The sequence below is a fragment of the Coturnix japonica genome, chromosome 2, assembly GCF_001577835.2.
Source record: "Coturnix japonica isolate 7356 chromosome 2, Coturnix japonica 2.1, whole genome shotgun sequence".
NCBI classification, from domain to species: Eukaryota; Metazoa; Chordata; class Aves; order Galliformes; family Phasianidae; genus Coturnix; species Coturnix japonica.
This window is the reverse complement of record NC_029517.1, coordinates 40,976,599-40,996,968: the sequence shown is the minus strand read 5'-3', so window position 1 is coordinate 40,996,968 and position 20,370 is coordinate 40,976,599. Positions and strand designations below refer to the sequence as shown.

Genomic DNA, 20,370 nt, shown 5'->3' with positions numbered 1-20,370 from the left:
GGTAAAATTAGAATGCATATAGATTAAAATGTACCTGGATGCTGAGACTAGGAATTGATAAACTAGACAGATTTTTTTTAACTTGAAGCAGATAGCTTCCTAGCTCTGAAAATGCAGTAGTTGTTCTTTTCTTCTCCATTTATTCCATTCCTCTTTCACTCTTGTCTTATTCTTACCCTCCAAACTATCACATCCAGTAAAGGAAAGTGCTACCATTTTAGGAAGATTTTCTGTATTACTTCTGTGTCCTCTGTATATGTGTGTGTGTATATATATATTTCTGTGATACAAAAGTGAATGTCATGCTTCCTATGTCTCACAGTATAAGCAGATTACACTTAATTATCTGTACTGCAACCAAGCAGTGTTTTTCAATAGGTGTAGAATGCAGTTCTTCATCACCTTTACTTTGTATTTTTGATTTGTGCTCTAGCAGTATGATCTTTATATTTTCCTTCTTGAGAAAGCTTAACTTTTCATTTTTGTTACTGTGGAGTAAATTACCTAGAACGTGAGCACAGATTTTGAATGAATGTTCTCTCCATATTTTATTATTGCTTGTTCACTCTCCATATTTTTCGAGAGTTTTTTCAACCATTCTGTGAAGAGTTGGTAAACCAACTTTGTTAGCTGTCCTAAGAGGTAGTTTCATTGAACTGACTACACTTATTGTATTCTAGCACAATCAAGAAAGTGTGTGGCATCAGTTAAAATACAACATAATCATCAGTGTATTTTCATAGAAATACATCTTTGGTCTTACTGAAAAACAGAATATCATTAAAACCACAACTTTTCTTATGTCTTCTCCCTTCTGTGCTGCTGTTTGTCTGTACCCTGAATCATACTAGCACGAGGCAGCCGCATTCCTCGGCCTAGTGTGAGTCAGGGGTGCAGTCGGGAGGCCAGCCGGGAAAGTAGCAGGGACACGAGCCCTGTCCGCTCTTTTCCACCCCTTGGTAAGTACTCAGAGCCCCTTGTTGTGCATGGCTGTCTTTGCCCTTCATAATTTGCACCTAACGAATCCATGCCTCCTCCGTGTAGCTTGTAGCAGGCCACCATTATTTTCCCTTCCTTGGCTCGCTCACCATTTACTTGGATGGAAAATTGTCCAACGTGTGAATGGGTTGTACACTTCAAAAATACTTAGCTAGTATTGGCCTTACCTTAAAATCTAGGAGCTTGGAGAGATGTGTGATTCATAGCAACTGGTTGTTTGGTGTTGTTTAAAGGGTGATTATGCTTTTGGAGGCTTTTTTGAAATTACTTGAGCAACTAAAATATAGCCGTCGTTCTTCACCTTTCCCTGCATCAGCTAGAATCTGTTAATACGTGAAATAAAGCAGACTTTGTTCATAGCTATCTTGTCATCAGAGTACTCTGTGCTGTTAGAGGGAGTAATGCAGTGGTACAGATAAGGGACCCCTGTGGAGGAGTAACTGTGTTCTAGGCTGCCTTCAGTTTGTTACAGATGAACAGGACCGGTAGTGGGGTCCTTATCCTAGTGCATGAACCACAGCACAGTTCTGTAGTTCATTTTTAATCACAGTAGAAAAATTGATTCTAGGGTAGTAATTGAACTGTATTTTTACGTAGGAAAGAAGTTGAAAACTTTAACATTCACACATATATCATAACCACTTTCAGTCCTTGTTCCTAGAATTGCTGGAAGTTTTGTTTTCACAGAGTATTTCAGTTTGTCATCCTAACAATAAGATGATTTTGTATAATTGTCAAGCTGGTTTGTGCTTCTGAAAAGTGAATAAGGCATTGGGGAGTTTGCTTGTAGTTATTTTAACATGCTATGGATTAGGGAACCTTCTTGTATCCTTGTCAAGGTGGCTACAAACTTGGTAGCAAATGTCGATAAAAGTGTCAGCAGTAGGAAGCTCTCTCCATAAGACTGTCTGAACGGTGTAATTTTGTAGTTGTCAGTTCAAGGTGATGTGATTTTAGCCACAAAGCCTGTCCTGAATATAGAAAATCTCTGGTTTCTCTCTCAGATGAAGCACCTGTCTGTACTCCTCATTAGCACTGGAAGTCTGTTACAGTCAGTTAAGGCAGTGTGCTTCCTGTCAGCCAGGATTTTTATTGGGGAAGTATGGATTAATTGAATGAAAGCTGTTTTAGTAACAAATGCTAATCTACCCAGATGCTGTTTAATTGGGAAATTAAATTAAAAGTAGACATTATACAGGATCCAATAATAAACCTGTCTCTCCTACTGAAACACAGCAGGTGGACTGTATTGTAGCATACACACATCCTCTTTTTTAAAAGAGATTTTTCCAGTTCTTTTTGTGCTGCCTTTGCTGCCCTACACCTTGAATTTAATTGCGTGCATGTAAGATCTGATTTACACTTGATTTTTTTAATCAAATGCTGTTAATTAAAAAAAAAACACAAAAACTGTTAAACTAATACAATAAATAGTGTTATTTAGTGGTTCATTGGGCCAGATGCTACTTAAGATTTTATTTTTATAGATGGAGTTAAATTTTTGCATTAGATTTCAGAACAAATACTGGTTCAAATAGAATAGGTTGAATGACTGACAGCATGGGGAACACAAAGTAGCAAGTATGGGAGTTAGAATTGAAAAACAAACACAAAAAAACCCTCTACATCTAAAATAAACCTGCAGTCTTTATACTAATGAATTTTAAATGTCATTCAGTATTTTCTTAGGCCAACATTGTCTTATGAGATACTGTTGATTATTATTCAAAATAATGTTTTTCAAGGACAGAATTAGAAGACAAATCAGTTAATCTCTGTATCTGTAGCTAGAAATAGTTACATGTGGCATTGGGGAAGGGAGGAAATGTTTGTATTATTGTTTTTTTCAGCAGAGGAAGTTTTGCTTACAAGTTCTGAAACATTCAGGATGTAAACTGACGCAGTTGTTTTATAGTTGCTTCTCTGTGTGAAGTGCTTCTGTAGCCTCACATCTCAGTGTAAGGCCACAGAGGGAGAGGTAACAACCACTCTTGAGTAACAAGAGTTTGGTAGCTAGTATGGAAGGGCCAATTTTTCTCTTATATGCAGATGATGTTAAATAGAAAGCTAGTGTGATTTTTATACTGTAGTCAAGAAATACATTGTTATATTGAGTCCTGTTAAAATAGTTTTTATTTTGATTAATCTTATAAATAATTAAAACAAAGAAAGATAAGTAAATACATTACTTCTGATGTTTGAAGGGTACAAAAAATGTTCTTGGAAATACTTGTTGAAATGAGATATATTTGATCCAAAATAGTTGTTCTGAAGAACCAAGTACTCCATAGAGCATTATTAGCTTAATAAAGCTACCTAGCTAAACATTTTCATGCATATTCCATGTGGCATAAAATACTTTGCTGAACCTCTGTAAAAAGCAGAGAAAGGGGGAAAAAAACAGTGTTGTTTCTAGGGTCTTTACAGTGCTCAGGATCGTTTTGGAGTTCACTCAGGTTAAATGATTTGTTCTTCCTCAGATGTGGTTTGATCTGTATTGGAATTACTCAGTTCAAATCAGGCTCTTAGATTGTGTATGATAATCAGAGTAAATGATGATTCATTTAATTCCTGGTTTCCATTTTTACTGCTTTATGTATCGAGGAGGTGTAAAATATTTGCATTTTCAGTTCCTTGTTAAATTATAGTATTATATCCGGGATGCAAGTCACTTTGGTTAGACTTTAAAGTTTTCAAAGCCCATTTCAGTTACATGGCTGTAGAATTCTGCATTAAGTGAACTGAAGAAGGAAACAGACTCAAGTGATGTTAATATTGAATGGAAGAAAATGGTAGCAATGTTGTGTAGGCCAACTGTTTTGGAATCTCTGAAAGACCTTTATTTTATAGAAGCATCAGAAAAAAATAGATGGTACTCCTTTTTATTCAGAAGTCCTTCAAGATCTTTGGTTCCAACTTTGCGTAACTTCCAAGGATTTTCAACAGCCATAGTAACTGACATACCGGTCTCAATTTCACATTTTATTTTAAAGAGAACAGTAAGAATTAGAAGAAGTGCTAAATACATTAACTTCTTTTACTTTTTAAAATTAAAATTGAATATTTTTGACTTTCACCTGTAAAGCAGTGATTTTAAGTAAGGTTAGCTTATCTGCACATGGGCAAGAACTCAAGTTAATATCAGTTGTCAGCTGCTAACACAGTTTGTGCAATAGTTGCTTTCTTCCCAGTTGTTTGGTATGTGAGCTCTGGCTCTCAAGCATGTAGAATGGAAGTAACTGCAATGGAAAAACAGTGAGCCTTTTCCAGTATTTTTGAGGATTCTGTTGTGTGTTTGTGTGTGTGTGTGCATTTGTGTACCTACGCTTCCTTTTTTTCTTTGATCTTGAACATATTTGCTTTTAATCTGCTCTTAATCCTTTAAATTAAAAATAAGAAATCATGCATGAAATATCCAGTGTACATAAACCTCTCTAATCTCGATAATCAAAGAACTTGTCTGAATCTTTATCCTTCTGTGTAGTATTCATCTTCTTGTGCTAAAGCTGTATCTTTTTGATAAATGTGCTTTTGTTCATCTAAGCAACTATTGCAGCACCTTGATTCCATGGTAATAGATAGGGTTTGTATGATCCTGTTATTGCAGCTTCCAGACATCACTCCAGATCCACTGGTGCCCTCTACGCTCCTGATGCTTATGGGGCTACAGGTGAAGGATGAGTACACTTTGCTGTCATCTGTGCAGTCATCCTGGATTTTTTTTTCCCCACCCACCCACTTGGTTATCCTCATAGTTCAGTTGTAAAAAGCATTATTTATTTTCTGCTTCGTGGTTTTAGTAATCTAGATATATTTGTTCGTGTTACTAGATTTTGTCTCCACCCTCATGCCTCAGTGATAATCCTTTCCTTCCCTAACAACAGTCACCTTATTTTTCCTTGCAGAGGATTTTTTAGTTCTCCACTTTTTCAGTATTTGTAGCCATTCTTTATGCATATAGTTTTTTCATCAGTAGTCTCCATGGCCTTCCTATTATTTTTGCTTTCCTTTGAAATGAAAACAAAAACCCAAAATGAAGACGTTAAACAAAAAAGAAACCTAAAAGGGCACTACTGAGTTCTCTTAGTTAAAGTACTTCATTTGTTGGCTTTTTTTCTTCTGTGATACTGGAATAGAATCTTCATATTCCTGTTGTCCTTTTGTTTGAACCTTTTCACCACTAAAGCTGTTGAGATGAAAACATCCATACTTTAGCCTCTATGTGATTTATTAGAAATAATAAGCAAATGCTTTTCTTCTGCTTGGGTTTTGTTTTTTTTTTTAAGTGAGTATAGTATCAATATTGTGTTATTGTTCTGACTGAAGTATGTTTGTTTTTCTTCTTTCCATTTTTTTGTTGATGATTTAACAGGTACCAGCTTTGGAATTAGTCAGTCGAGTAGATTGTCCTCGTCAGTTAGTGCTATGAGAGTTCTGAACACGGGTTCTGATGTGGAAGAGGCAGTAGCAGATGCTTTGGTAAGACACTCGTGCCTGTGTTGTGTCGGATGCAAACTGCTAAAATGTTTAGTGTCTGTACATTGAAGTGTGCAAAAGAATTTGTCCTTCCATGTCTTACTGACTTGTAGGTGTGACTAAAAGAGAAACTGAATTACTTTAGCTGCAAAGCATGGGAATTTTTGTTCCATATGGAAGTCTTAACTTTTGAGAAATGTTCATTTTCCATGGCAGGTAGGATATAGTGTTGGGCTGTTCTGTTGGAGTAGCTGGAGGAGCCTGTTGAGCAGAAGGCACTTAGGAGCAGGATCCCACAACAAGTACACAAACTTGTAGATAGATTGAGGTTAGTAGGCTTCTCAGAGTTGTGGGTGATAAGAGCTAAGGCACTCTTAAAGTTGTGACAGCGCACAAGGTTAATGCTGAAGAGATGAACTGATGGTTTGACAGGCAGCATTTAGTAAGTTTGGGTTTTATTTTTGAAACATTACACTGATTTTTAAGCTAGTTATGATGTTCTTGGTATTCATTTGTATTACCTGAATGCAGAATTGCACGTTGTTTCTATAAGTGCTAGAGGAAAACTAATTTGTATATTTTAGCTAGAATCTGTACAACTAAGAAGGATCGGGAAGAGCAGCATTAGAGTAACAGTATTAGCGAGACTGCTTGCCTCCCACATAATTGGCTCCATTAGGTGCTTATTTGGTTATGAGCATTTTCTTTCATCATAGACTAAAGCCCCTTGTCAGAATTATGTTTTTAAAAGGTAGAACAATAACTTCTGACAGTCGTAATATAAAACTCAAATATTATGGATTGCTTTGTTGTTAATGTTATTTTATCTCTTCCTTTATTCTCTTACGTGTGTATGCGTGCATGTATTGTTGACAGTAAGCTTGCTTGTTACATGGTGTATTGACTAGTTTGTATCTAAATATCATTAAAGCTATTCAAACAAAAACGAAAACCCCATGTATACTACAGTGGTAATTAAGGAGAGAACAGTCACTTCTGCTTCTTAGAATGTGTAGTGAAACTGAACCTTTAACTACTTGGTTCAGCTCCAGAGTTTGAATGGCAGAGTTATTTTGCAGTAGCTTGTGTTTGTCCTTTCCTCTGGCCTTTGTTATGTTGTGTTTAGTTCTGTTGGCTTGCTTTTGTTTTTAAATGTATTTGGGGTTTTGCAGTTGGACATTTTCCAAATGTAATTCTCTACTGATTGTTGCAATTAGAACATTGGAATATTTTAGATTCTAAAATGCTGCTAATCAGAACAATATTGAGAAGCATGCTGAAAAATGAAGCTCAAATGAAGCTTCCGTACTTTAATAGTGTAAGAGACAAGGATTTTGATCAAGTGGGCTTTGTGAACAACCAGAAGGTGACATCATGTAATTTGTCCATGGAAATTGAGTTTTGGCAGACTTCTTGGTAATGCATACTATGCTAATCAGACAGAGAGAACTGTGTTTTCCAGTGACAGGTAGTTTAGTAATCACAGTGCTGCTATGCCTTACCTTGCTGTTCTCAATTTCTGTTTCTTTTCAATAATTTACTGCTATCAGCTCTTAGGAGACATACGGACTAAGGTATAGAAATTATTTTCCTTCTTCAGTAGTTTAATACTTTGATATTAACATGTTTGATGCAAAGTAAGTTAAAATGAGAGAATATGTTTTTAGACCTGATTCTTATATTCTTTAACAAGTATAAAGTTAAGTGAAATAACTAACTTTCAGTGCAATCTGTCATCCTATCATGCAATTTTATGAATTTTTACAAGTAAACTTTAAGCTGAACGTTTCATCAAACGTATGTCTTCTTTCCATTTGCTTTGCTTTTATATTTGGAATCCTATGCAAGCCATACATCTTTAAAATCTTTTTAACTTGCTTTGAACTGCTGAATGGTTAGAGTTGTTTGTCACTGCAAGGAGCAGGGCTTGCATCACTTCTTGGAAATGCTGGTGTTTCTACTGATCATGGATAATATTTCTTTGTAAATCACTATTAACATGAAGTGTTTCTGAACAATAGAAGAAGCCTGTGAGAAGAAGATACGAGTCTTACGGGATGTACTCAGATGATGATGCCAACAGTGATGCATCAAGCGCCTGTTCAGAAAGCTCCTATGGTTCCAGGAATGGAGGCATTCCAACGTATATGAGACAGACAGAAGATGTGGCTGAAGTCCTAAATCGCTGTGCTAGCACCAACTGGTCAGAGAGAAAAGAAGGCCTTCTGGGCCTGCAAAATTTATTAAAGAACCAGAGAACGTTAAGGTAAGAAGGCATGTTAGTAGAAGAATATTTTTAATTGAGAGTTGAAAGAAGGCAGGGAAAGTAAGAAAGGAGGCTAATGTTCTAAGCAGCTTGGCAAGCTGAGGAGAGGGGAAGCAGTGTATGTGTCTGAGAGTAAGAATGGGGAGGGAAGGAATGAGGAGTCTAGTGTCCATTCTGGCTACTAGTGCAGAGGATCCCTTAAAATGCTTTGGAAATGGAATTTAAAATCAGTAGCATTCTTATAATACAGAGGATTCTCAAAGTGGTTGCATCTAGTATTGATGACATGCTAGTGTAGGTTTTTTATTCAGAAGAAACTGTTCACAGCTAACTCTGAGAATGTCTTTTTCGTGACTGGCTCTATTACAGTGGTTAGGAATAGGAATTTTAAAGTGACTTGTGAATTAGAGATTCATTCTAGGTTAAAAGTCATATTTTAGACAGAATTATTTGATATATGCCTTAGAGAAAGTGCTTTCTTCAAATTTGTTTACTAGATTTTTTGGTTCAGCACTGAGGGGTGGTTTCGCTGATTGCTGTGCATTAGTGTACCAGTAGCATTAGCATTTGAGTTGACTAATGTATTTTGTCACTTTGACAGTCGTGTTGAGTTGAAAAGGCTGTGTGAAATCTTCACAAGAATGTTTGCTGATCCTCACAGTAAGGTATGTTTAGGTTTCCTTACCTGCAGTCAAAGTTTGGGAACATATGTTCATAGAAGGCCAACTTCAGTAAAACGTTGGCAATGGTTACACGTGTAAAAATGTCACAAAATATATTCTATACGCAGTTAATGGTCTTAAGTCTGAACCCATTTAATTTGCAGTTTTGAATGAGGTAATTCTGCACCTTTTGTGGCAAGATAATTGAAAGTGAAGGTTTATTTCAGTTAAGATACACTAGTTTAACAGCACTCAAAATTAGCAAAAATCCATAGAAAAGTGTGCTGTTTACAAAGGTCACTTCAGCATAACCTTGTGTTTTCCTCTCAACTACAAACAAAACACCCTGCTGCAATAATTTAAATCATAGCGAAAGATACGTCAATCTTAACTATACCAAATATATGTTTACTTTTCCAGGGTATGTATTCTGCGTTTTCATTGCTATTGATACCTTCCTCTAGTTTCGCTTATAAGACTGAATAATTTTGAATCATTGATAATAATTAAGGCGCCAAGTATGTTGATGTATTAAAAAATAATGTGATTATTTATTAATGTTGACTGTAGTAAAGACCGAGTGGATGATGTAACTAAGAATAAGTCATCTATTTCATAAGAACATGTAAAGTCTTTAAAACTGTTACCACTCCTGATGTTGCTGTGAGAGATGGGGTAGTATTGCAGCTTATGTATGTGTATGTAATCTACTGCCATGATTTCTGCAAGCTAAAGGACTGCGAGTGAATGTGAACCTTAACAAAGTTAAAATAACAACATATAGAAAACATGTAACTTCATGTTTAGTTTACAGTTACAGGCTTGCTTGTAAGAAATACTGTTTTAGATGTCGAATGTAACATGTGCCACTTCATATCCATGTTTCAGAATTGATAAAGTGATAACCCAGAGAAACTCACAATGGAGTATTTACTTCAGAGCTTTTGGCTTTCCAGAATTCTGTTGAGAAGAAGCAGCTTTGATTATGCAACACTTTTTAACATTTTTCTTTGTGATTGATCTGATGGAAAACTAAATTAGGGAGATAGGAATTATTCCGTCATCACTTCTGTGTTGTCTTTTTTCCATTTAAGGGTTTCTTTTAACACGGTATCTGGATGTAGGGAATTGCTTGGGAGGACAGTAGTATCACTTGGAGGAGAAAATGGGTGAATGATTTGAAGGATGTGCCAGTACTTCTAAAATAGTTTAGATATCCCAGTAAAATCCTTAAATTTGTCATAAAAGCTTTGAAATACCTTTTTTGTTTTGTTTCATTTTATATTCCATACAGGAACTTTGTATTGGTGGCCACTAATTTATATGTTTTTATCTTTTTCCCTTTTTTGTTTTTGTTTTTTGTTTTGTTTTGTTTTGCATGCTGTCTCCTGTGTTGGAACTCTCTTTAGAGAGTAAGTTGGTTCAGTATTTGTTGGAAGCCTAACCTTATTTGCATGAATGTGCAATTAACCCTTTTTGTCTATTTTTCTTCCCCGACAAGTTCATGCAGTGTCAAGCCTTTTGCAATCATAAAATGCTGTATACAATTATGTAAACTGTGTGGCAAAGTTTTGAGATGTGCTTTATTTACTAATTAACTGACATGGTTTGGTTATGCATTCCTGCTTTATATTGTGGTGGTTGGCACATCTGAAATAATTCACTTCAATGGTAGACCAGTTACAATTATTTTCATATCTGTTTATTTTTTCCACTATCAAATTATTATGAACTTCAGCTTTAGGTGCTTGATAGAAATTTTAAGTTGCATCTACAAAATTGAGGCTGCAGAAGTTGTAGTGCCTACGTACATTGTTCAGAACGAAGGTGGATGAGTTCCATTTTCCATTCCAAATTCATCCTTTACCTTAAATTCTCTTGCAGCTTTTTTTTTTTTTTTGTTCTTTAATCCTCATGCTTTAACTGAGACAAAAAGCCATGATATTTTTATATTTTTAGTACCAGAAAATAGTTAAACTTACACAGCTCTCCTGCTGGCTGTCAGGTGGTAAGGCTAAAATCAAAGCTTGAAAAGAAAACTGAGTCATCAGTTGTGAGTGTGCATTTTTTACATCTAAAAAGTTGGCGCAACACTTCAAAGTACTTTTGCCATAGTGATTCATAATTCACTACATAATGATTTCACTTTAAACCACTTAACTTGTTCAAAGTATCATAAGGAGTCTACATTACTCCATCAAGTAGTTTGTTGTAACCAGTTTGTTCAGCTTGCACATTTTAATGAAGTGTTGTGTGTATTGGTGTACAGAAACTTGAAGAAACTGGTACAATTTCTAAGTTCTGCTGTGCTAAATAATTCAACTTGAAAGATTCCAGTTTGATCTTTATAGTACCTTATTTTTTTCCTCTTTATTTTAGGGGGCTGTAAAATCCAAAGACAGCAACATTAGAATACAGAAAGTACTGTTTGGCTTGGTATTGTCTGTGTCCATGATTAGCCCTTTGTTGTGTAGTGGTATATGGTGTCAGTTCAGCCAAATAGAGAAGGCATTTACAGTCTCAAGTGTGAAAATTACTTCCCCCTTCTGGGAGGGCAATTCTTAAATGTCATACTTGCATAATAAGCTAAGTGGATAGCAGTGGAGTTAGCAATACTTTTTCTCATTTTCAATGTAATTTACCCCAAAAGGGAAGTTGTACTGTTTCATCCTGATTGGCTTCACATTAAATAGAGTTAGTATTATTTTGTTTCTAATGAAGATTTTTTGGTGTTCAGGCTGTCTTTTCATTGATCCTCTGGTCTTTTCGTGGTCTTGAAACAATTTGATTACTTTTAATATAAATGTCAAGACATTTTTTAACATAACTCATATTGATTATTTTATTGTTTTCATTATATTAATTGACTTACCCTGGCTTGAATTACCATCATGAGAAGCTAGGAGATCTGCTTTCCTCAGTAATGGCCTGACCCCTCCATTCTTGGTCAGTGTTGTGGATGTAAGCCCATTTCCGTCATGTGGTATCTACAGCCATGCAAGGTATCATTACTGCTGGGGTTCATCCACTCTTACAGCAGCAGAATTTGGCATCATCACAAGGCAGATAAGCTGCAGGAGGAGGAGGGGGAGGAGGATGTGGTGTTACAACCCATCCTCTGCAGCAGGTATTTCCAACCTTGTACCAATGTCAGGTACATACTCAGGAGGCAGTATGTGTCCAGACCGCCTTGTATCATAACAACAACTTTGCTGCTGTATCCAGCTATTTGCTGGAACAAGAATGCAAGTCAGATGTGAAGGCAGCATTTTCAAATCAAATACCCATTCTTGTTATCAGAGAAATAGAAAACCCATGAACTACACTGAGTTTATAGCATACACATCTTGATATTGTTGTGAGCTCAGGAAGAACATAAAATCAGTGAGAGATCCTAAAAAGACTGTTCAGATGAAGTTGTGTATTTATGATGTCCTTCCTGATCTCCGTGGTAAAGTTATTATAAAAACATTAATATGCATCACTTTTTAAAAATGGAATACTAAATTTTTAACATTATTTGTTTAAAAGAACACAACGAATATTGTGTTTTGGAATACTAAAGTACTTAAATAGCTGTCAATCCGAAACGTATTGTGGCTTTTTTTCCTGCTCTGGGGAACGATTTTGTGTTTGGATATCTGCAGTAGCAGAGGAACCTTGTTCTATTCCAGAAACGTTTTATGTTAGTAGTTGGACAGCTTTCATGATCCTGCAGGACTTAGTAGTGGAGGTATTTACAATGAAGATTCTACTAAAGCATTTACAGAGAGGTGTTTTTGTAGACATTGAGGAGTAAGTCAAATCCACTTAATGATAAAGCTTGAAATGAGGGAAAAAAAACAGTTTTACTTTAAAAAGAAAAATGAGATTGCGCCAGCCATCACAGTAAGCATTTCTTTTCTTGACAATACTGCATGGAATACCTAGTTTTCAAACTTCTGCAGAAGTCGGCTAATGCTTCCACTGTACTCTTGTATCAAAATCCAATGAAAAAGCAAGACAGGGTCTTTTTATTTTTTTTCCTGCTTGGCTGCAAAACACTGCCTATCTCTGCCTCTGATTCCCTTACTGCTGCTTCTTTGTTTGTAAGTTCAGCATATGTCAGCGTCATTTCCTCTTTTTCCCCATCCTACCCTCTTTCCTTCTTCTTATACCTTTTAGGTGTTCAGTATGTTTTTGGAGACACTGGTGGACTTCATCCAGGTCCATAAAGAAGATCTGCAGGACTGGCTATTTGTACTGCTGACCCAGCTATTGAAGAAAATGGGTGCTGATTTGCTGGGGTCTGTACAAGCAAAAGTTCAGAAAGCTCTGGATGTCACAAGGTAATGATTTCTGAGAAAAAAAACACACATGAAAAACATCGGCAACATAATAGAATATCACCTCATGCTATTTCCAAGGTGTTTTGTCTGCGTATGTGTGCAATGAGATTCTTGGAAAAATACACACCTAACAACAGTTCATGAAAAAACTTATTGCTTAAGCGTTCTGGTTTTCTGAATGAAGAGTTTTGATTCCTTAGTGCTGAACAATTAATGTGTTTCTACTTGTCGAATTTCAGAAGGTGAATTTGAGCTATGTATGTTATCATTTTGTTTAGGTTTTTTGTCTTCATTTTGATATCAAAATACTGTTGCAGTATTGTTAGAATGTCTCTTAAGTAGTTAGAAAGCAAATCTGTTATTACCATATCTTTCCTCCACTCTACCCAAACAATTCTACATGATTCTGGGAGCAGTCAACCGTCCAGCTTTGTTCCCAAATGAAAGCTAGATTTTTAAGTAGAATTGGAAAAAGCACTGGAATCTTCTTCTCATCCACTGTTCTCTGAAGAATGGGACAGGCTAAACATTTTCAGCTGCAGCAGAGGCCTAGTAGGGTTGTGTGTTATATGTTTGTGGAATGGTGAAGAGCAGAGGCAGGTGGAATGGACAGGATCATCTGGAGAAATGTATAGGAGTATTGTGTGTGTTTTTAACAGTTGAAGTGCATAATAATTGTGGGATGTTCAGAAATGCATGTGTTTAGGTTCGGAGTACTACAGTATAGTTTGTTACTGGTTGCATTATATATACTCCAGGTTTAACTACTTTAGAACAGCGACTGCTTAAATTTTGTCCTTTATATGCTAGGTGGAAATTGGTAGTTGTTTTTTCCTTTATAAATGGTAAATTTACATGTAGCTAATAAAATTTGATGTGATTTGTTTTACAGGGAATCATTTCCAAATGATCTTCAGTTTAGTATTTTGATGAGATTTACTGTTGACCAGACCCAAACCCCTAGTTTGAAGGTAAGAATTTTTCAGGCTTACATGATAAACAGAAACATAATTTGTAGACATTTGATTGTCATATCTTTGGATTGATATTTTTGTTTTCTTTTATTTTACAAATGACAAAAAGAAAAGATTTTCAATTAGTGGATTTTGTTTTTGTAAACTTTCAGACAGTCAAGCCAGCACTACAGGACCAGCTTCGCTCTTTTTGGAGCTCAAAGGTTTTTGTCTGAATTATTGTCTTTTTTCTTAACCCTATATCAAAACTCTTACAGTGTTTCCAATACTTTTTATTTGAATGCCTTTGTATGCTGCTACTAACCTTTGCGAGAAACTTTAAGCATGCAGATGTCCAAACTTTAAACATTACACTACTATGAAAATGTTTGCTGCAAGCGAGATCTAATAAAACCACAGTACAGTAAAAATGAGCAAGAAAAACGTGGCCGCCTAACATCAAGCTGGTTATGCAAACTCACTCTATCAAGTCTTCTAATTTTATGTTTGTGATTTCCCAGTACTGTTTTCCTAGTTCATGTATAAGTTTTCCTGTGCTTAGTCTGTTAGGTTTTAAATTCATTTAAGGTATTTTACTATTAATTTTTTGCAGTGAAAACAAGCTCCCTTTATAGTACCCTTACTTCTCTGAAAGCCGTGTGTAGCTTTATATGTATATGCACTTTTACATGTTAAAACTCTCTATCCATATACCTGAAAATGGGGGTTGGACAAAAAAACAACAACCCACCTCCTGTAGTATGTTTACATTTACAAATGATATTAGGATAAATGCATCAAATCTGAAGATTTATTAGTGAGATAAATGGGGAAATAACAAGCATATAGCTGCCATTTTCTGCTCTATCCTGCACGAATTGTTATTACGCCATTTGATGCTGCACAAGAGTATGTGTTATCCGAATTGTGTTGAACCTAAAATCACATGAATATGCCTTTTTTGTCTACAATACAGTAAAACTTACATTTTTAAGCTTTTGAGGACAGTTGATACATTGACCACTGTTGCTTCGTAGAGCTGTGTTAAAAAGGCACTGCTGTCATTTATTGAAGACAGCAAATGAGGTAGTAAAAATCAGTTTATTGTTTAAATAAATCCTTGGAACAAATTGGATTTGGTTTTATTTTACTTGGTTTTCCTCACCAGAAAGATGAATTTGGTGATTGAGATATTCTGTTGGGGTCAGCTTAATTATCTAACTGTTAAAAAGAAGGTGAGTTGTTTCAGAAGAAAATGGTGCCTGTCCCCCATCTTCCATCTTTGGTAGATAATCACAACTTCAGATCAAAGCAGTGAAGTCACTGAACTTAAATTGCAAAATTATTTGTCTAATATCCACATTGAATGTTTTGCTAAAATTCCATCCTCAGTGAACCCAGATATCTGAGATGAACTGAAAATCTTAAGGTATTGCTGTGTTTCTTGGGATCTTAAGCTTTTTTTTCCTCTGAAAAAGAGAAATAGTTTTGGTTCAGGATAACCTCCTGCATATGATGCTTCTTCCTTGTTTTCATGTGGAAGTATTACCAATTGTGATCCTTCGGATTAAACTGTCGTCATCGTTTAACATTTACACACACCAAAGCCTTGGAAAATAAATTGAAACTTTTAGAGTGACTACAAGAGGTGGATTGGGATAGTTGACCAGAGAGATGTTATTCTGCTGACATAATCCATGGAGGATGCAGCATGGTGTATCGTGTCCCGTCTTACTCACCTGCGTTAAATAAACATGTTGCTGTGGTGAATTGTTGAAATACAGTTTACAGATGTCAGGTGCAGGTATCTGTTTTGCAGGTGCAGAACATATGTTTTCTTACGGACAAGTGTTGTCCTGAAAAATACTTCAAAGCATCACTTTGATTTTTCTCAGGCTGAATATGGGATGGGTCACAGACAGAGAGGAGCTGTTAATAAGTATTTTAGCCAAAGATCATTAGAAATTTCAGAACCATTCTTTCCTTTGACAATATGGATGTCTTGAAATGAAAAGTATTTTCCTACAGTTGTTTTTTTTTTCCCCTCTAAATTCATATTATATTTCCTGTATTAAAAAAATAAAAAGACAAAAACACAGTACATTTACGGAGATAAGAGGGCCCTTTAAAACTCAGTCATTATGGTTATTGTAGTCATTTGGTTAAAGCAAGATAGAGGCAGTATCAAAGTAACCCAGGTATTAGGGCAGGCATAAGGGATGTGGAAAGCTGGAAAACCCTGTGATTGCATTTGACCTGAGTAAGGCAGAGTTCAGTCTGTTGTATCCTAGGAGAGTGCTGTAAGAGACAGACATTTGTTTGAAGGAAAGTGTTCTCTACATTCCTCTCTACTTTTTCCTATTAGGTGGAATGTTTCACAGAGAAAATGAGACTCAGTAATCTAAAATGTTTCACAGGACAGGAAAACCGTTTGCCTTCTGACAATGACTATGTAGCATCCTTACAGTATTTCCTGAATCTTTGTGGAGATGGGTTGCACAAAATATTTTTGTGCCAAAATTTATCAGTGAAAGATGTTTATGGAAACACTTTGGTTTCATTTATCTAGTTTTTGTTGTGAATAATAGTGCTACCTGAAGCTTGCTTTATGTTTCAGCTCACTTACTACAACTTTGCTATTCTTAAAGTGTCTGTCTATGTTATATGCCTTATGGGAAAAATATTCACTGTGTCAGTGCTCATAGTCCAGCTAGATGCAATAAATTCAGCCTGCAGCGTGCAAGTAAGGTTGTGGCAATATTAAACAGTTCCAGAGACAGTGGTTTGAGATTAACAGCAAGGAGTAATTTTAAGAATTCCTGCAGCTGCTTTCATTGCAGTTAAAAATCATCTCTCTCAGGTCTTGTAGAGATAAGTTGGATTGTTAAAAAGAGTACTATCTTAAACCTTTTATTTCTGATCTCAGCTATACTCTCACTTCTTTGTAGTAGTGACTAAAATGCACCATAAGTAGATGTGATGCCCTTTTGGAGTTTAATTTAGGGTGTTTTATATCAGTAATATGTGTGTCTTATTATAGGGATTTTTGTGTTTTCTCTCTTTGAAAGAATCTTGCCGATAGTGTTTTCATACCGAGTATGTTACTATTGATTTGCCTAAGCTGGAAACCTCTAGCTGTTGGTTGTCATGTAACTTTGAAAAGGTCCAACTTTAACAGCTGCTGTGAAAATGAAGTGTTCATTATTAATGTGAGTGTATCAGTTATCAGTAATGTGTACATCATTTAGTGTTGTATCGTGTGTGTAACAGCTTGGATGTTTTGATGGCTGATGGAAGTTGCTAAATAGCTTTGTTCAGAACATTACAAGCCATATATAAATGTAATTATGCCTAGATCTTGCATTCTTTCTGCTTATGAGGGGCTGTTGTTGTTTCTCCCTCCTGATCACAGGTTTTATTTCCACTGAGCCAGAAATACCTAAGTTGAAAGGGTTGCATAAATGAATGTTAACCACTTTTTTTGATGGGTTGAATGACAGTTATCTCTGGAGCAGCAGGAACTGAACAGAGAATGTTTAAGGGAACTACAGGCATAACAATCCATCTACTAAAGCTCTGCAGTGATACAGTTTTGAGGAAACTAAAGAGAGGTTGCAGATGGGATAATTAAAACTATAATTCTGCATAAGGGGAGTCAGCAAATTCAGAGAACGATGTCTGGGCAGTTGAAGGCCTAGAACAGCTTTTCTGCCCTTGTGGTAAACTAATGTCTGTCTCCTTAATGTCTCCAAAGGAAAGCTGTTTGTGTGTCTAGGTCTTTTGTACAAATTCTATTATGTACCTTTTAGTTTTCAGTCAGAAGATTCATAAAGCTTATCCTCAGTGGTACTGACTGCTGAGCACTGGTTCTCATGAAAGGGTGCTGAGTATTAACTACATCATATTCTAACTTAACCTGATTATTGGTTTATCAGATTATGTCCTTTTTATGCTTTGGTACTTGAAGGTTCTCAATAGTATGCACAAATGTTTTGAGTGCTTTTGTTTTCTGTTTGTTAAATGATCCCTTAGCTTTTAGCCACTACCAGTGAAGTCTGAAATCAATACAGTTTCTTTAGAACTTCCTTCTTGAAATAATGTAGCTTTGCTGCCTGAATTTTTATGCCAATGCTGAAAAGACATTTAGGATAATTAAATATTTTAGAGAATCTGCACTCTGTTCTCTAAGCATGCTTGTTTTGTAGCACAGTTTTTATTGTCCACCTAACTCTGTTTCTCTTTACAGGTAAAAGTTGCAATTCTTAAATACATTGAGTCCTTGGCAAGACAGATGGATCCAGGGGATTTTGTAAATTCAAGTGAAACTAGGTTAGCTGTGTCTCGAATCATCACCTGGACCACAGAACCTAAAAGCTCCGATGTTAGGAAGGTATGTTTGTTGCACTCTGAGTATATTCCAAGTGTCCTGGGCAGATTAAAAAAAAGTATTGATACTGTGAAGATACTGTGAAGTAAAAACAATTTATTTGTTTAGATTTCCTTCGCTAGATTCAATTCAGCTTGAGTTCTGGCAACTTTGTTTCTGGAATCAGTATCAAAACTTCCTTCAGGAGGGATGCTTTGTGGGAGTGAATTTATAGAAAAAGATGGAGAGCTATGTCACAATGTATACTGCAAAAGAAAGTAACTTTTGCTATTTCTTGATATCTTGGTTGCTTATAATAACTCGCCATAGGAATATTTATAATGCAGATAACTTTTTTATTGCCTTCCACTCCTAATACAGCATTCAGCATGAGAAAGCAGTAACAGATTATATCATTTGGAAGTATCTCGCCTAGTGACTATGTTCTAGTGACATGCATAAGATCATAAAACAGAAAGGGAACTGAAGCAGCACTATCTTTTAAATCAGTAAAGTTTTAGTACTGAGCCACGTGGCGAGCTGTCTTATCTGATGGTTCATATCTTTAATAACCATTTTGATGTCAATCAGTAACTGAATCATGGAAAGAATTGGCTTTGAGTTTTATCATCTGGAACACTTTAATTATATGAAGCTTTCTCAGTTTGTATTTTCTTTCCATAACAAACTTGTTGGGGGTTGCTAACTCCCCAAAGCATTTAGTAGGTCTTTTGCCAATAAATAGTCAAAAAACAAGTTATTCTGATCCTTTAAAATGTTTCCTTCTCTTAACAGACTTGAAAATGTTGGCACAGTTATTTTAATCTTTTTAAACTGTTTTTTTTTTTTTTTTGTTTTTTTTTTTTAAGATATGGTAGTAACCTTAACTTTCTGTATGCTTTCTTTAAATGAAGAGGTCTTTTACCATCTGTTTTTCTGTGCCACTCTGTAAAAAAACAAAACCAAAAGCATTTCAAGTAGATTTAAAATTGTTTTTTAATATTACTGTTAAGATAGGCACAATTAAGGTAGTTTAGACAGGAGCTTCATTTTGAAGTGTAACATTCTAAGTTCCTCTACAATTAAAACTCTTCTGAGAAGAATTAAAATCTTAGAGTTCTTCCAGGTTTGAACAATATAAAACATACTTCTCATTCTTACTCCATTTAAAATGTGATCAGAGTGACTGGATGTGAAAATCTCAAGAGAGGAAACTTATACTTGGAGGGGAAAAAAAGCCAAATACTCTGAATACTCTTTTCTCTCCCCTTCTGTGAGTCAATTTCCATGCTGATACTTCAGGTTGAGATTCTAGACGAACCTGATGGTATCAGTTTCTTTCCTGACATGACTGTGGACTGTGTATTTTGTTATTCTTTTGGCAGCTGAAGTAGATGCTGTGTTAGGCAGTGAAAATGTGGATAACATAACGGAGAAAAGAAAGTGGTACTTCCCAAACCTTTGTATAGTCAGAGATCTTGTTTTGGTTTTGTATATATCAATTTATGTTAAAAGACTGACCAAAAGAAATAACGGGGGAGAAATGGAGCACCAAAGACAGGTCGTAGAGGGCATTCAGGCTGTTCACTTGAAGGGAAGACTGTTCAGGAAGAAGGGAATGAAAGTTCAAGAAAACAGCTGATCACGAGTGTGCGAAGACAGTTTGTGGCAATCTAACATGCTAGAATTTTCATCATTAAATTTAATACTAAGACGTGTGCTGGTATGTGTGCTCATAGCTTGGGTTTCCACTTCTAATTAAAAAGTGCTACAGTTCATTGCTCTTGAAGCAGAGGAGGGAAATAAATGTCTAAAAGCATTTTCTAAACTACTTGCTTGAAGTACTTTTGGTGCTGAACCAAGCTACCTGCCATTCTGGCAAGCACGAGGCACTGGTTCTCTCCAGTGCATGGCAGACCTTGACGGTGTGTCTCTTCTATTGAAACTAGATAAAGTTGATTAATCTCAGAACCAGAGTTTCATACTATAAAGAGACTGTTTATAACTTAATAATCACTTGCCGTTCATTGCATGTGGTAAGTTAGTTCCAGTGTCAACAGTTTTGTTAGCCTGTCCAGTGAATATTCATCAAACTAAGTCATGCAGTCAACATTTCTTTAGCAGAGGGGAACTCAACTGGTATCCCATCATTCTGTAACATACTGTAGTGCTTTGTCAGTATTTATTCACCTCTTGGTTGAGGTAAATAAATGAAATACTTGTATAAAAACGTGTTCTGGGATGAGGATGCTATTAAATATGAAATGTCGTTTTGTCATGACCTGTTGAACCAATACAAGGCAGAAAGTAAAAATTTCCT

General features: G+C 35.8%; 1 protein-coding gene across 44 annotated transcripts in view; it reads left to right on the top strand.

Annotated features, from left to right (window-relative positions):
• Positions 1 to 20,370, top strand: part of CLASP2 (cytoplasmic linker associated protein 2) — a 114,375-nt gene that overhangs the window by 81,942 nt on the left and 12,063 nt on the right. For 14 of the 44 annotated variants that reach the window (XM_015854120.2, XM_015854115.2, XM_015854136.2 and 11 more), the window contains 11 exons: positions 852 to 959; positions 4,607 to 4,669; positions 5,372 to 5,478; positions 7,026 to 7,049; positions 7,497 to 7,741; positions 8,343 to 8,406; positions 9,813 to 9,815; positions 12,568 to 12,731; positions 13,624 to 13,702; positions 13,858 to 13,908; positions 17,931 to 18,074. In XM_015854120.2, coding sequence (XP_015709606.1) covers positions 852 to 959; positions 4,607 to 4,669; positions 5,372 to 5,478; positions 7,026 to 7,049; positions 7,497 to 7,741; positions 8,343 to 8,406; positions 9,813 to 9,815; positions 12,568 to 12,731; positions 13,624 to 13,702; positions 13,858 to 13,908; positions 17,931 to 18,074 — 1,052 coding nt within the window. The remainder of the gene's footprint in view (positions 1 to 851; positions 960 to 4,606; positions 4,670 to 5,371; positions 5,479 to 7,025; positions 7,050 to 7,496; positions 7,742 to 8,342; positions 8,407 to 9,812; positions 9,816 to 12,567; positions 12,732 to 13,623; positions 13,703 to 13,857; positions 13,909 to 17,930; positions 18,075 to 20,370) is intronic. The other 30 variants (XM_032442416.1, XM_032442414.1, XM_032442410.1 and 27 more) reach the window with 15 other exon arrangements.